The following is a 15,265-nucleotide window of genomic DNA, read 5'->3' as shown; positions in this document are numbered from 1 at the left end:
CAAATTCAGTTTATGCAACAATAACGGGAAACTGGAACGACTCGGCAAATTCAAAACATGTGCGAAATCCGCCCGATGCGTGCCCTGTCGAATTTGAATTTGAGCTTCCCGTGACCCGCTCAACGCGTGGGAGACCCGCCGTGTTGTTTGAAGCGTCATAGCCAACGGACCAATCAGAGCCGCCGTTACAGTTGTGTAGCTAAGTTTGGTTTTCGTTTGAAGGGGAGAGGCGAGGAGCGCCTTTGCACACAATCTTTCAACTTTTTTTCGTCTTGCATTGGAACCACCAATGCAACAAGAAACTGGGGATCAGGAAACACAAGGTAAGTCGTTTCGGAATGTAAATGGAGGAGGAAATGGGGTAATACCGCTTGTGAGAAACTTTTTGCAAGCAAAACATCGTGCGACTTGAACTTGGCCAGTTAGGGAATTCCCTCCCTCTTGGCTCCCACTGCGCTAATAATCGATCGATAATGAAGCCAATTAACCTTGAACGATCACTGGGTCTTCATTATGTCTGTGTATGATGTGTTTTTCTTGGAACTTTTGGTATTCGGGGCACTATTTGTCAGTTTTCTTTTGCGGCACAATTGACAGAATCGAATATTTGTGGAGGGAACATTCAACAGGGCCCGGCCCACTTCGCTACATCACTACATGCTGATGCTTTTGAAATTTGGGTCAGAAGTGCACCAGTTTATTTTCGTCCGTGAATTTGCTTATGCTTCCATTGCAAAGCCTTGACATCTAATTTTACTGTTCACTTAAAAGTGTGTAGTCGTTCGTGCAAAGACTTGCATCAGCCCCAGGTATTGAAATGCAGGCACTAAAAGAATGCTCTGACAGAAGCAGAAAGAACTTTTACAGTGTTGTACTTTTTGCTGCTCATTTTCAAAGTGCTGGTACTCCCTTTAGAATCCCTCGACCATTGAACTTCAAGACCAGTTGATTTAGCAATTTGGAGCTAAACTTCCACTCCAGTACTATAGTTCCACTCCATGACTAAAACTTGTGCCAGTTAATTTTGGTTTCATGGAAATTATTATGTCTCACAAACTAAAATGAGTGATGGGACAGTTTCCGTGATTTCTTCAAAGTTTGTATTTCATTCAACTGTTTATGTGTCTTCCAGTTCCAATAAAAGTAAAATCCTCTTTCTCAAGGGACAAGACATTAAGCAGATAGTGCACCTATGACTATGTGCTGTACTTCATATTAGCGAGTTAGTTAATATTCATTACCATCTCATGTCTGCAGGAAGATTTAAGCTATGAGTTTTGTTGTTTAGCATGAATAAGCACCAACTTCCAATTCAATTTTCGATGCATAATTCAGTCATTCAGCTGCAAACTTATTAACCTTCACTGTGCTTCGTGGGTCATGGACGACCCAGAGCCTCACAAAATCGTCTTTATCTCTGAAACTATTTGGAGTTTTTAATTGAGACTTCATGTAATCTCTAATCACCATACGACCTTCTCATTGCCCAACTTTTGAAAGAATATCTTTGTAAACAAACAAATAAACGATGACGTAATTTGAACTACACAGTCCGGATGATGTAGGTCGTGGACGACCCATATGGAATTACATAAGGAATTTTATGCTGTTTATCCTTATGCGGATGGCGTGGGTCGTACACGACCCATACTCTGCAAAGAGGCAACAAAATATTTATCCCTATTCGGATGGCGTGGGTCGTGTGCGACCCATACTTTTTACGTTGGGAAGTATGGGTTGTACACGACCCACATCATCCGGACTGTGTAGTCCAACGCGTGATCCGGTGAAGGTTAAGTTGAATGTTTTCAGTTCATCTGTAAGTTGCAGGGTTGTTCCTTTGAATATAACAATTTCTGTTTGTTTTACTTTCAAATAATAAAGTTGTAGTGAATTTTAAAAACCCTGAAAAACATGTATTCCCGAGTTGTTCCAACAATTCCAGCAAATTCCTGGTCTTTACAATTTATACCCAAACAACATGAGTTGTAAATATTTGGTCGCAATATAATTTACATTGAAGCATATTAATGATGGTGTTAAACTTAAACAGTCTATTCTGTGTTTCAGTCTCAACTAGATTAGGGCCAAGCCAGATGCAGCGGTTACCACCAGACGGGAACTCCGCACCACAACATGGCCAGTACGAAAGACCGCGGACACGCAGCAGTTTCACTGTCTGTCATCTGTCGCCAGAACTTCTGGTTCACGTCTTCAAGGGTGTTCATATCCGTGACCTTCTGTCTCTCAGACAGGTGAGTTCTGATAAGGTTTTGGGTTGCATAACTGATAGTGAGAACGGGATTTGAATTCTCATCGAGAATTCCTCCTTTGAACAACTATTTCTCCCCCGAAAGCGGCGTATGGCTGCCTAAACGGCGTGGTAAAAACGATCATACACATAAAAGCCGTTGGAGTTTCAGCCCATGAACGAAGAAGAAGAACAACTATTTTTTTCAAGTTTCTTGAATTTTTAACCCACCCCAACCAAGAAAAGACAATATATTTTTGTGGGTTTTTTTTTTCAACTGAATTGATTTGGACCATTATATTAGCTGCAAGTCAATTTCCTGATTTTGGAAACTCAGCCTTTTCTCATCCCGGCTGAGACGGTCTGAAAATAACTTGCTTTGTGTGTGTTTTTATTTTTGTCAATGCAGGCCTGCATACACGTGTGTCAAAACGTGGATTGTTTGTGTTGCAGGTGTGCACACTATTTCATGAGGTTGTGGACAGCAGTTCCTGTTTATGGGCCCATGCTACTTTCTTCAACTCATGGCCTCTTACGGAAGGGAACCTCAGCGTTTTCAACAAGTGAGTGCATTGAATGAGAAATTGCATGAGTATAGACACGCGCTTAACTTACACGAAGCGTCTTTATTTTTCTCAGTGCTTCTGGGACTTACATTGCACCCGGTCCAATGGATCCCTGACAAGTAAATTTGAATAGTAATTTTCTTGTTGTATGAGCAAATGGCAGAAACTGAGAAAGCGTACTATGTTCAAAATGTCATACTAACCACACAGGTTCTTGTCACCGTACAACCATTGACTATTTTATCACGATGAATTGTCAAACACGTCTGTCTAACTATGGAATTGATTTCATTTTGTTGCTTTTTTACAGGGCCGCTGCCAGTGGCAACTTTGAAGCTTCCGTGAAACTAGCAATTGCCAAACTCTACAATGAAGGATGTAAGTGCTGGACCTCTCTTGTCAATTTTTTATTGAGACACCTGAGATTCACAGAAAATGGATATAAATAATGACAAAACATTTATATAGCGCTTCTCCACAGCTCAAAGCGCTTTACAATGGCTCGAAAACGCATGGGGGAGGGTGAGAAATAACCAACAAATAATTACAATTCGCAGTAAATGACGCCTTACAAAACATGGGAAAATATACATCAATAAGCAATGGCACTTATAATACATGTATTATTGTATAACATGACTGAACCAGCAAAAATGTCCTTTTCTTGGATTGTGTTCAGAGAAGACTGCATAATAATGATAGTTTCTGTAGTTTTATAAGTTTCCTTAAACGGTGAGTAAAGTAGGCTTTGATCACATTGCGCACAGGTAGATGAACCACAACGAAAAAACTTGCAACAATCTCTAGAAATTCATTTGATTTAGTCTGAATGTCAATGCCGTTGTCTGTTGCCAGTGTCAGAGGCAGAAAAGGGCATATCAATTGAAGAGAAGGCCAGACAGGCGACAGATCACTTCTACCAAGCTGAGCGACAGACCACAGCCGACCCTTTCACGTGGATCTTCATTCGGCCTCCATGGGCCTCCAACGGCCTCAGCTGCAAGGCCTATGTCTTTGAGGCCATGAAGCAACAGTCTGAAAAAGAAAAATCTCAGGTAATATTTCAGTGTAGTAGTATCTCTGGGTCTTGCATAGAATTTTCTGATGTTCTGATGTACTTAAATAGTTGTTTGATCATGTTACTTGGGGTTCAAACAAACAGGATTTGGTAGCCTGGAAGAAAAAGACAATGGGGCATTTGTCCCCCTCAACCAAATTCTGATGGGACATTACAAAGTCAAAGGCAAAACGCGCAAAACAGGCTAGGCGGTCCGAAAATGCTTTTGTTGAAAGATGCAAAATAGTACTATTTGGTGCCATATGGTAATATGATAATTTGCAAGTGTATCAGGTTTGGGGTGGGGGGTGGGGGGGGTTAATCGATATCGCTTCTGTTGACAGTTTCCAGAGAAGTAAACGTGCAAGCACAGATAGTTCGCAGGATTGGTTGAATACTAATGAATTACATTTAAAAAGCCAATCATAGCGCGTTTCACAAACTCGCAAGTTGCTCAGCTTGGTGCGCGTTAGGCTTATAGGTCATTCCGAACACTGTACTCCCGTGAAAAGTGTGCATGAGGTGGCGCAGTAGTACGTAATCTCAGTGCGCCCTTCGACGCACTGAAGGGAAATCCAATGGGACATTTTGAGACAGGCATGAAAATTCTCCGTATTTTCCGTATTTTTGAAAAAAATAAACCGTATTTTTTTTATTTTCCGTATTTTTCCGGGTTTTGTTTGTTTGGTTTTTTTTTTTTTTCCTAGCCATAGTTATAATAAAATAGTTTTGGGGCCATGTTTGAATCCAATTTTAAGGCTCAGATAGCCCCAGATTGCACCAAATTGCACCCTTGAAGTCTTGGCGCTTTTTGTTTTCAGTATTTTTTTTATTTTCAGTTTTCATGCCTGTTGAGATGTTATGCGCCAATGGCGCTAGGCGCACTAGTAAATGAAACCCTGTGGTACCATACAGGGTAGCTACTCAATGTGTTGAGGACAGCTGAAAGTGTCCCTACTTTGCAGGTGGCCTCTCATGGCATTTATTTTACAAAGGGACATCACACTCTGTTCACGTACGAGGTGCCCCCCCATCTCTTGGGAGGAGACATCTTAGATCCTACTGTAGAACTGTGCTCTCATTGTCTACCCAAGAATAGTTTACATAACACATTCCACAAACCTGGTTATCTAGCCAAATTTCAGCTCTATCGCATGGGGGATTTTCTTTGATTGACTTGGAGTGCCAGTTTTTGTTTTCTCATTCCTGCTTGGTTGAAACTTGTTTCAAATCACTGCAAACTTTCCTGGCAAGGATATCTAGGGGTGCTTCAAAATGTGAAAAATGAGATGTAGTTGTTAAATAATTTTGACATCTTTTTAGAATAAAATAGATCGTAGAGTAATCGTATGTGTATCTCATTGCAGAAAATTTCTCGGGGTGCTGCTGCATCTGCGTTCAGCATTGGAAACATTCTGACTCTGATGGATGATCACAAAGAGGCAGACGTGTACTTGGAGCGTGCTGTCTGCAACGGTTCAGTGGAGGCTCAGCTCATGCTATGGATGAACAAGTTCGGTGGGCTCAGAACTCTCGGAAAGGTGAATATATGGAATTTGTCTTTGCATGCTTGAGTGAAGTTGGAACACAGAATTTGGACTGAACTTAGCAGAAGTACTTCAGTGCAATTGCTCAGAGTAGCTGAACATTTTCAACCCACATTTTACACACAGCTGTTCCCAGGGCTTCATTTCTGTCTCTTTAGCTGCTGGCAGGCTGAGCTATTTTTAAAAACTCATCCTTCTGCCACATCACAGATAACACAGCTGCAAGTTCATTTGGTGCCAGCTTCCTATCTCCTGGTATAGCGCAGAAGCATTTGGGTATAACAAGCAAGCAAGCTTATGAGTGCTGGCTGCAGCTGTTGGTTAGTTAGTTAGTTGTTGCTTTATGGGTCCAGCGGACCATATAGGCCAAATCAGGACCCCGCAGCTGTTGGTAGCCAAATGAATTCCTCTGTCTTGGCTATTTTTAACTCACCCCTTCCTGAACTGAAATACAAGCCAGGAACAGCTTTGGACAGGCGTTTAATGATTTATGTGTTTTCTGTCTTTCAGCCTTCACAGACAATGGAGTCTGGCAGAGAGCTTGAGGCGATGCGACAGCTGCGCGGCATAGTGTTGCATCACAACAGCATCAAGGCCAAGCTGTGGCTGTGCGAGTGCTATGCCGTGGGGAGGTTCGGGGGGATCACATCTCAGCAAGCCTACTCCTTTACCAAAGAAGTCTTCCAGTCATCCACTCCTGTTAACTTCCTTCCTGTTCTCAATCCGCCGCACGAACTGAATGCATCTATGAGGTAAGGAATTAATTATTAGTAGAACAGAAATTTAGTATTGGTAAATAAACCAGTGATGGCGCTAGAATGTTTTTAAACCGGTACGCAAACTTTTATGATGCAAACTGTCCAGAAAAAAACGGTAATCTGGTCATTGGAACCAGTAAGAGTCCAACTCAGAGTACTAGTTTAGTTGTTTAACCAGCGAATAAAACCGGTAGTTCAAAAATCAACCCATAGGTCATACCGGTAGCCATTTTTGTTCCGGTATTTTCTATTTGTAACAGGTAAAATACCGGTAATTACCGGTTAACGCCAATACTTATTATGTAACTTTGTATGGTATTTGTTTATGTTTTCTTATACGTTTCAAGCAAAACTTTCTTAAACTTGGGTTGGAGTTCTGAAATGTTCATCTACTCGCCAAATGCGAGTAAAGTTGCTGAAACAAAATTGTTGGTTTGGCTAGTAAAGTTTGCTCTCTGGCTAGTACATTTTCAGAATCACCAGCCAAAGGCGAGTACACCATTTGTTGGACTTTCAGGGCTGATGATACTTTTGATTTCGACGCCTCCCTTCTGGTTTGTTCGTTTGCTTAGCGCTCAGCCGACCATGAAGGGCCATATCAGGGCGGTGCTGCTTTGACATATAACGTGCGTCACACACAAGACAGAAGTCGCAGCACAGGCTTCATGTCTCACCCAGTCACATTATTCTGACACCGGACCAACCAGTCCGAGCACTAACCCCATAATGCCAGACGCCAGGCGGAGCAGCCACTAGATTGCCAATTTTAAAGTCTTAGGTATGACCCTGCCGGGGTTCGAACCCACGACCTCCCGATCACGGGGCGGACGCCTTACCACTAGGCCAACCGTGCCGGTCTCCCTTCTGGTAGTGCTCCTATTTTTTTGTTTTTGTATTTTTTGTTTGTTTGTTCAAATGTGCATCATTTGATATTTTTCTGTGTCAGGTACATTTTGGTGGACTGGATGGTGGAGGTGGCCACGATGAAGAACTTCTCCACCCAAGCCATCCACAACGCCGTGGCCATCGTCAACCGCTGTCTCATGATCCACGACTTCGGTCGCGCTCAGGTCCAGCTGCTCGGCATCTCTGCTATGGTCATATGCTCCAGGTAGGTTTATGTCTTAAATATGTGGGTTTTTTCTCAACATTGTGAAAGCCAGAGTGGCAAAGCGGTTAAGAGTGCTTGCCTCTCACTCTGGGGGTCTAGGACTGACACACACACACACACACACACACACACACACACACACACACACACACACACACACACACACACACACACACACACACTGGCCGAATACATAGCCTATTTTTGTTAGTGCTGGAAATGGGTACTTGATACTATTTAGGTCGAGGGCAGCGAGGTGGCCCTGGAAAAGTTGAGATCTCATCTCTAACATCTAGCTCCATTACGATTAATTTGGTTATGGGAATACCTGAGCCTTTTACAACACTATGAACATTAGAGCAATGGTTACTGAGCAGGGGGGGTTCTGGGGTTTCCGGAAACACACACACCCCCCCCCCCCCGGCCAAAATTTTTTTTTTAAATTATGGTTTTTTTTGGGGTATTAATCAGTGACAAAATCTGCTGCCTGAAACTGGTAATGATTATCCTCAGATTGCACCATTTTGCATCCTTTTTTTTCAAAATTTTCCGGACCCCCCTAGCAAGCTAGGCGCTTTGCGCCGTCGGCTCAGCGCTTTGCGTCTTCACACCCATATCTTCACAATATACTTTTGGAAACCTCCCCCATAAAATGAACTGATCCACCCCTGCTGAGAGATAGTGAAAGAAATAAAAGTCATAATAAATCTACAGACTATTTCTGTTTGCTTTTGAGAATTGTTGGTGTGTTGTCAGCTACTTTGTACTAGAGACACAAGACTTTGTTAAAAGCAGTTAATTTTGTGAGCTTCCTGTGAAGATAATTTTCTGTAAGCATTTTTATTTTCTGTGGTTGGAGAAAAGAAGTTAGATTTGCAGGATTTAGACATTGATGAGGTAAACTGGACAGTCAATGTGGTTGCAGGTTTTTGACCCGAGACATCATCACGATCAAAGAAGCTGCCTGGCTGACGGACAACACGTACACCTATTCCGATGTGGTCAGAATGATGGGAGAGATCATGGCACTGCTCAACGGCCATATTCAGGTAATTTTCATTTACTTTACTTTTTTATCCAATTGCTTGAAATTTGAGTTGCTTCTTCCCAGTGGAAAGCTAGCAGCAAAAGGAGTCACGCTACCCAGGTGTGCGGGTGTTTCAGTGTAATCAGTACTTCTTGCAGAATTACCGAGCAAATATGGTGACGGGGGTGGGGCTTGAATACCATGCACGAGAAAACAGCTTCATCTGAACAGGCTTAAAACAGCACCAATTCTTTTTGACAGTAGCTTTCGTTGCATTCCAATCCACTCTGTTTTAAAGCTTGTTGTTTTGTCCTTGCAGTTCCTGACGACCAGTGACTTGGCCCATGCACTGGAGCCAGTGAGCGGGCTGACCGAGCGCGGTATGTGTCTGGTGGACTACATCACTGAGCTGTGCATGCTGCAGACCAATCTAGCCAAGTACAGTCCTGCAGAGATTGGCGCTAGCTGTGTTCTGCTGGCCCGTGTTCTCAGTGACACTGGTGAGTGTTCTCAATCCCTAGCTGTTGGGTTTGTTTTTGTGTGGTTTTTTTTTTTTTTTTTTTTTTTTTTTGCTGCCCTTGTGGCCACCTCTAATTAACGACCACCTGCCCGTTACGACCACCTCAATGAATCCCTGACATCTTTTGTTTTATATATCATTCGCCTTTCAATGGTGAGCACCTGTCTATTACGGCCTGTTTTTGTGTGTGTTGTGTTGCAACGCTGTGAGTGGTTCACTACTGTCTTACAGGCCTGAAAGTGGCGAGTATTTTACTCGCCATGGCGGGTAAAAAGATGTAACTGGCGAGTAAAAATGTTCATATACTCACCAAATGCGAGTAAAGTCGCTGAAACAAATTGTTGGTTTGGCAAGTAAAGTTTGCTCTCTGGCTAGTACATTTTCAGAATCACTAGCCAGAGGCGAGTACACCATTTGTTGGACTTTCAGGGCTGACTTACAGTTTCAGTGGACCTTTTACAAATTGTTCGCCTTTTGTACTTGCAGAAGAGGTCTGGCCGCAGCTTCTGGAGAACTTGACAGGATTCAGCCGTCAGGATTTGACGTGCTGCTGTTTTGACATACATGAGAAATGGTGAGAGTCCATTGCATTACACAACTCATAACACAACTCAGATTGATGGTTTCTCTGTTCAGTAAAACTGTAATTAGCCATGTGAGCTTAGATTCTTCTGCTATGTGTTTAGGTTAAAGTTCCAGACATTATGTTTTGTTGTTTGTATTTATGACTGCATTGTTGATGGTTTGACTTTGATCTGGTAGCCGGTAGCTCTACTCCGCCCATCCCCGGCCACGTCAGATGGGTGGGAGTCGCCAGTCACATTGGGTGGGCCCCTTTGAGGCTGAGGGCCCGGCACCGTCTTCACCTGGCTGCGACCCATGAAGACGACACCATCACGTTGATTTGTTGATGACACAACCATTTGTCGAGGGTAGCGTAGGCACCCGGTCTGCTCCCCGCCTAAAAAAGGCCAGTGCCGTTCCGTCTTCGAGGGACTGCGTGGGTTTCATTTTGGAGTTTTCCTTCTCCTAGACGAGTTTCCTTCCATGGATGATGAGCCTCCTCTACCCTCGTTTTGAATTCAGAGTGGTCTTCTCTTAGGATAGCTGCCTGCCAGGCTTGACGAGCCTATCCTGCCAAAGTCAAAAAAAGTTGATGGTTTGACTTTTGTTTTGTTCTCAGAAAGAACTTATTGAACTGCTTAGAGACAAATGTCCATGTTTGTGCAATGACAACACTTGACATTGAAGATTTCTTTTCTTACCTTCACTGTCTTTCTGTCCTCAGTTTGCTTGAGGGGACACAGTTTGACCACCGGGATTTCCCTATGCAGGCAGTGAAAGAACGCTACAGTGATGAGAGCTCTCTCTTTAAAGTGACAGAAATCAAGGTAAGATTTCAATGCTTCATTGCTCACTTCTATGCCCATTTACTTTCAATTGGCCTAAGATCAAAGCTTGGTAGCTGTTATGTATGCTTAGGGTGACATGGGTTATGCCTTGGCTCGCTTGAGTCTTCCTGAAGTAGCATTGTTAAGTGCTGAAAATGGTTAAATTCTGCAGTGTGTTGTCCTTTTAGTTTTACTGGGAAGGGAGTGTGGATGGCTTTAATGAATTATAACAGGCCTGAAAGTGGCGAATAGAAACATGTAAATGGCGAGTAGAAATGTAAATCTACTCGCCAAATGCGAGTAAAGTTGCTCAAACAAATGGTTGGTTTGGCGAGTACAAATACAAAAATGTGCTCTCTGTCTAGTAAATTATGAGAAGTACTAGCCAAAGGCCAATGCACCATTTCGTGGACTTTCAGCGCTGTATAATTTCCTTTTACTTTCAGTGAAGATCTTTGTGACTAAGCAGTAAAATAAAATATGTGACTATCATTAGACTTTTTATTTTGTTGTCGTTGCATATGTATAATTGTAGAGCAGTTCAAAGAAACTTAAACATTTTTAAAAAAAAACTACTGAAGAAAAATGTTTATGAAATTTTACAGGTGACCACTGCCAGGTATCATCCCCGGACGGGTCTTCCCCAATATTTAGCCTAAGTTTAGTCTTGACTGGATTTCACAGACAATCTTTTAATTTCAGATTGACTAAATGTTTTGATATTACTTTGACGAGACTTATGTTTTACTTTTTTATTTCAGACCGTGAGCCAGGAGGACCTGAAGGACAAGCTTGGCATCGTGGACCCTGTCGTGCAGAAAGCAAAATCCAGGCTCAGCTTGCGCAAAGCTGAGGAACTCATCTGCTCCCCGTCGCGTGGGAAGGGACGCTCCAGAAGGTACGACACGAGGCGATTTTTTTACGAATTAATTTCGTACTCGGACCCGGCTGGTCTTGACCTATTTTTGAATCTAAATTTAGATCAGGTAGATCACCACATCATGCACAAAAAGACACGTCACTAAAGCAAACTATGTCAGACGTCATCATGAGTTTGTGTAAAACAAAATGGAGGCCGGAATCGCTCAAGTTGAATTGAACTCCGACCAAACACCAACGTAATAACTAGGTTAATTTATGCACTCGCGTGAACAAGAAACTGTCGAGCTTCACAGATGTCGTCGTTGGGTAGTTTTGGGTTTGTTTTACTACCATAGGAGGATTTTTGAACTGTAAATGCACTCAGCTGCAACAAAAACGCAAAACGAAGGCTGTGAGCTGCACGGTGCCTTTAATAGCCTCTGTAAATTGACCTCCATCCTAAGACTCTCTCCCTTTTCGGACATGATTTTCAAAGATTTTTAGGTCGTTGAAAAATAGGTCAAGACCAGCTGGGTCCGAGTACGAAATTAATTCGTAAAAAAATCGCAGTTCTTGACTCTTTGGGTGCAATTCAATGAAACTCGTTAGTTCTTCTAATGGATAGCTGCCTGAGGTATGCCTTAAAGCCCCAGGGGCTCCGTGCACCTGGATTTGACAAGTTCAGTACCTTTAACAGAACGTCTGCGAAAGGAGGAAATCTTTACTTGGGGGTGAGAGGGGGTTCCAATGAAATAGAGATTGCTCTTATTTATTTACATTTAAAGCAGGGAGAGTTCGGTGAGAAAAAAACTGTTTCTCTTATGTGATAGAACATTTTGAGTGTTGATATGGATAGCTCAACAGCAGTTTGTATGCCCAGTCAGAAGTCTTTTGTGTGGTTGTTATTCTGGTTACCTCAAAGAAAATCAGGATATGTTATCCTCAGTATCAATACAGGATGGTAGCAAAACGCTACCCCTTGTTCTGAATTTCCATTGGAAGGACTGAATAAATTGTTGCCTATCTTCTTCTTTTTATATATTCAAAGGCAAAGAAGTTAACAGTGATAACAGGTATCTTCTTTTTTTATATACAAAGGCAAAGAAATTTACAGGGAGATTTTAACAGATTATTGTACAAGTGTATGAATTATTGCAGAACCTCGGAGAGAATGATGGAACGTCCAAGTCGTGATGAGGCGTCAACTCCTCCCGTGGAGTATGATGCTCTGGGCGGTTATGAGGCTGACTATGAAGACGACACTGATCCCTTTGATAGTGAGTTCTTTTCTCTTCGGTTTATTTCTTTAAGTGTCCATGCTGATGAAATCCAAAACCGAGCGACTGCTGATGTTCGAAATCAAGTATCAAAAAGCCAGAAAGGTTCAATTATTAGAATGTTTCATTCAAGACAAAACCAAACATTCACAAGAACTTTGACTGAAAGCCCTTGATGTGTAAACAGAATGACATTTTACACAGGTTCAGTCAGCCATTGTTCTCTGGTGTCACAGTGAACAGTGACTAGAGAGATCTTTGTCAACTGTCATATTTTTGTCAATAATGCAAATAACATTTACGCATCGATCAATATTGAGTCAGATATCTTATTTTTGTTACAGTTGAACGCACACAAACATGCACTCTTTTGAAGTCTCGGTTTTCCGTCTAAATATGAGTTTTAGCCGTCCTCTGGCGTCATGTCTTGAAGAAGGAAAATCAAAAGTTCAATCGATACATTCTATATTGTTTTACCAATCTTTATGCCTTGCTGACCACTGAGTTTGGTTCTCTTTTCAGTATCCTTCAGCAGCATAAGGAGCGAGGACTATGAATATGAACCAAGGACGGAGCCTTTCTCGGAACCATCGTCTGAACTCGATCCCCTGTACGTTCAGATGTCCAACCAATGCAGCAACAGCTACATCCCGGGATGGTCACAGATCACATTTTCATCTCCGTTCGCTCCCAGGATCCGCGTCTCAAACTGCTCCTGTAGATCCTGCAGTACGTCTGGTGTGGGATCGTCCCCAGCGCTGAGTACATCGTCTTCTCAGTCGCCTGACGTTCTGTCTTCACAGGCAAAACTGTTGTCCTCAAGTGCAGTGTCGTCTTCAGCCGTGCAGTCTTTCAGTTTTACGCCCAACTCTACACTACCTCAGAACTCGGCGTTTACATCCGTGTGTCCTGCAACAAGCACCTCATCTTCTGTCACTGTAACTGCGGGCACCTCAGGAAGCGGTTTATCGCCGCAATGGCTCGGCATTCCATCGGCACGGTTCTATGGTCACCAATCACACAAAACTGGCGACAGGATGGAGGTGGCTGAAGATGAAGATGCACGTGAAGATGATGAAGCGTCCTTGGGATTTTCTGCGGCCGATGACTTGCTCTCTGACGAAGATGACTCGCACGATGGAGCCGAGGTCAGGGAATTCTGTGGTGTCAGGGATGAGGAAACGGAGATGGAATCCAAAGCAAGAGACCATCCCGGTAAAGTTTCAACACTGTGTCATGGATCCAAAGCTCAACTGATGGAGAACACACAATGCTTTGCCCAGCTCAGCCGCAGGTCAAAGGGATTGGGCAGTTTTACACCCATTCAGATCTCAGAAATAGTCACTGAACCCAAGAAACAGACGATATGTAAAGCTTCAGATAATGCAACCATGCGGCTTTGCCCTGTAGTTCCCTGTGGCCAGAGTGCTGTTTCTGAAGTGGTCAAACACAATGCCTTGCTCACAAGATGTTCCCGTACAAGCTCTCATGTTGCTTTAGATCTTCCTGTTGCCGAGTCCACTCCCCTTCAAGAGAGGGACACGTTTGTGATCTGGGACAGTGGTTGTTTTGTTCCAAGTGATGACGCTGTGCAGAGCACCCTTCCTCCCCAGGCTGACAATGGTGAGAAAAATTATATCCAGCCTTCAAGAAGGAGAAGCTCTCGCACAAGTTGTAATATCTCGTTGCCCCTTGGCCTCCCTGAGGGGGAGTCCACTCCCATGCAGGAGAGGGACAGTTGTATGATAGGGGCTGGACGCAATCAGCTCATTTTTGGTCAAGATGGTGCACAAGATTGGGATACCTTCAAAGAGAACAGCAACTTGCTCCAAAAGAGATCAAGCCTTCGCACAAGTTCTCAAATTTCCTCATCCCTTGCTTTTCCTGTTGCAGAATCGACTCCCCTTCGAGAAGACGAGGGATACGTCATTTGGGACGGAGCTGAGGGGGTGTCGACAAGACGTAAAAGCCTTCGCTCACAAGCTCAAGTTGTGTTGAAATTTCTTGATGCTGATCCTGCCTCACTGCAGGAAGAGCAGAGCAAAGTGAAAACCCCTGTAAAAGCCTTTAATGCTGAGCCGGTGAAGAGAAAAAGTCCATACACAGACAGTCATACCGTCCTTGAAACCCGGTCAGATACCAGTAGACAAGAACTACTCGGCTGCGAGAGTTCTTTAGATGCCCCTGTTCACACCGGTGACGATCTCGATCTCGTTTCTCTTCAGCCAAAAAGACGGAGACGTCATTCGTCTCGTTCTCAAAATTCTTGAAGTTTATTCATTTCTGAAACGGCATGTTGGGGCGTGGTTAGCACTACAGTGCACGCAAATGATTTTGAAATTTGCATGAAAACGAGGATCATATTTGACCATGTTGGATCATTTGTTACGGTTTGGGGTGGGAAGTTTCAAAGTTTGAAAAGTGCATGTTTCCTAGTAAATCAGATTTTCATTTGTGTGGCGAACTTGATTGCTTTTATAGTTGGCATGGCTGAGCTATTTGACCAGTTTTCCTTGATACTGTCTTTTTCACTTTCTTTTTCTTTTCATGGGCTCTATATCTCTGTCCTCTTTATTAAATTTAAAGTAGATATGCAGATGTGCACAGGAACCAATCATAATTGTGAAAACTTTTACTTTGATCACACGTCAATTAAATAATGATGGCATAATGACCAACAGCATGGGCTTTTTTGATTGAATTGTTTTTATTTGTGGGAGTGGAATCAAGATACTCCTATTGTTTATGTCTAAGCTAATTAATAATTTAAATCATGGCAGCATGTTATTTTATATTTATACAACCAGTTTCACATACAGTATGTGTGATTTCAGTAGACAACCCTCACTTAATTTTCTCTCTGTCTCTCTCTGTCTCTCTCTCTCTCTCTCTCTCTCTC

General features: G+C 42.9%; 1 protein-coding gene across 1 annotated transcript; it reads left to right on the top strand.

Annotated features, from left to right (window-relative positions):
• Positions 1-229: 229 nt before the first annotated feature.
• Positions 230-15,044, top strand: LOC138959994 (cyclin-F-like). Its single transcript, XM_070331706.1, has 15 exons — positions 230-323; positions 2,071-2,255; positions 2,705-2,814; positions 3,128-3,195; positions 3,673-3,872; positions 5,242-5,415; positions 5,932-6,173; positions 7,126-7,290; positions 8,216-8,339; positions 8,637-8,817; positions 9,324-9,411; positions 10,126-10,228; positions 10,990-11,126; positions 12,248-12,366; positions 12,889-15,044. Exons 1-15 carry the CDS (start codon positions 290-292, stop codon positions 14,634-14,636), a joined length of 3,678 nt encoding a protein of 1,225 aa, XP_070187807.1. The 5' UTR covers positions 230-289; the 3' UTR covers positions 14,637-15,044.
• The last annotated feature ends 221 nt before the right edge of the window (positions 15,045-15,265 follow it).

Source organism: Littorina saxatilis, linkage group LG2, assembly GCF_037325665.1.
Source record: "Littorina saxatilis isolate snail1 linkage group LG2, US_GU_Lsax_2.0, whole genome shotgun sequence".
Classification (NCBI taxonomy): Eukaryota; Metazoa; Mollusca; class Gastropoda; order Littorinimorpha; family Littorinidae; genus Littorina; species Littorina saxatilis.
The sequence above is the reverse complement of the archived record's forward strand: the minus strand, read 5'-3'. Positions and strand labels throughout refer to the sequence as shown.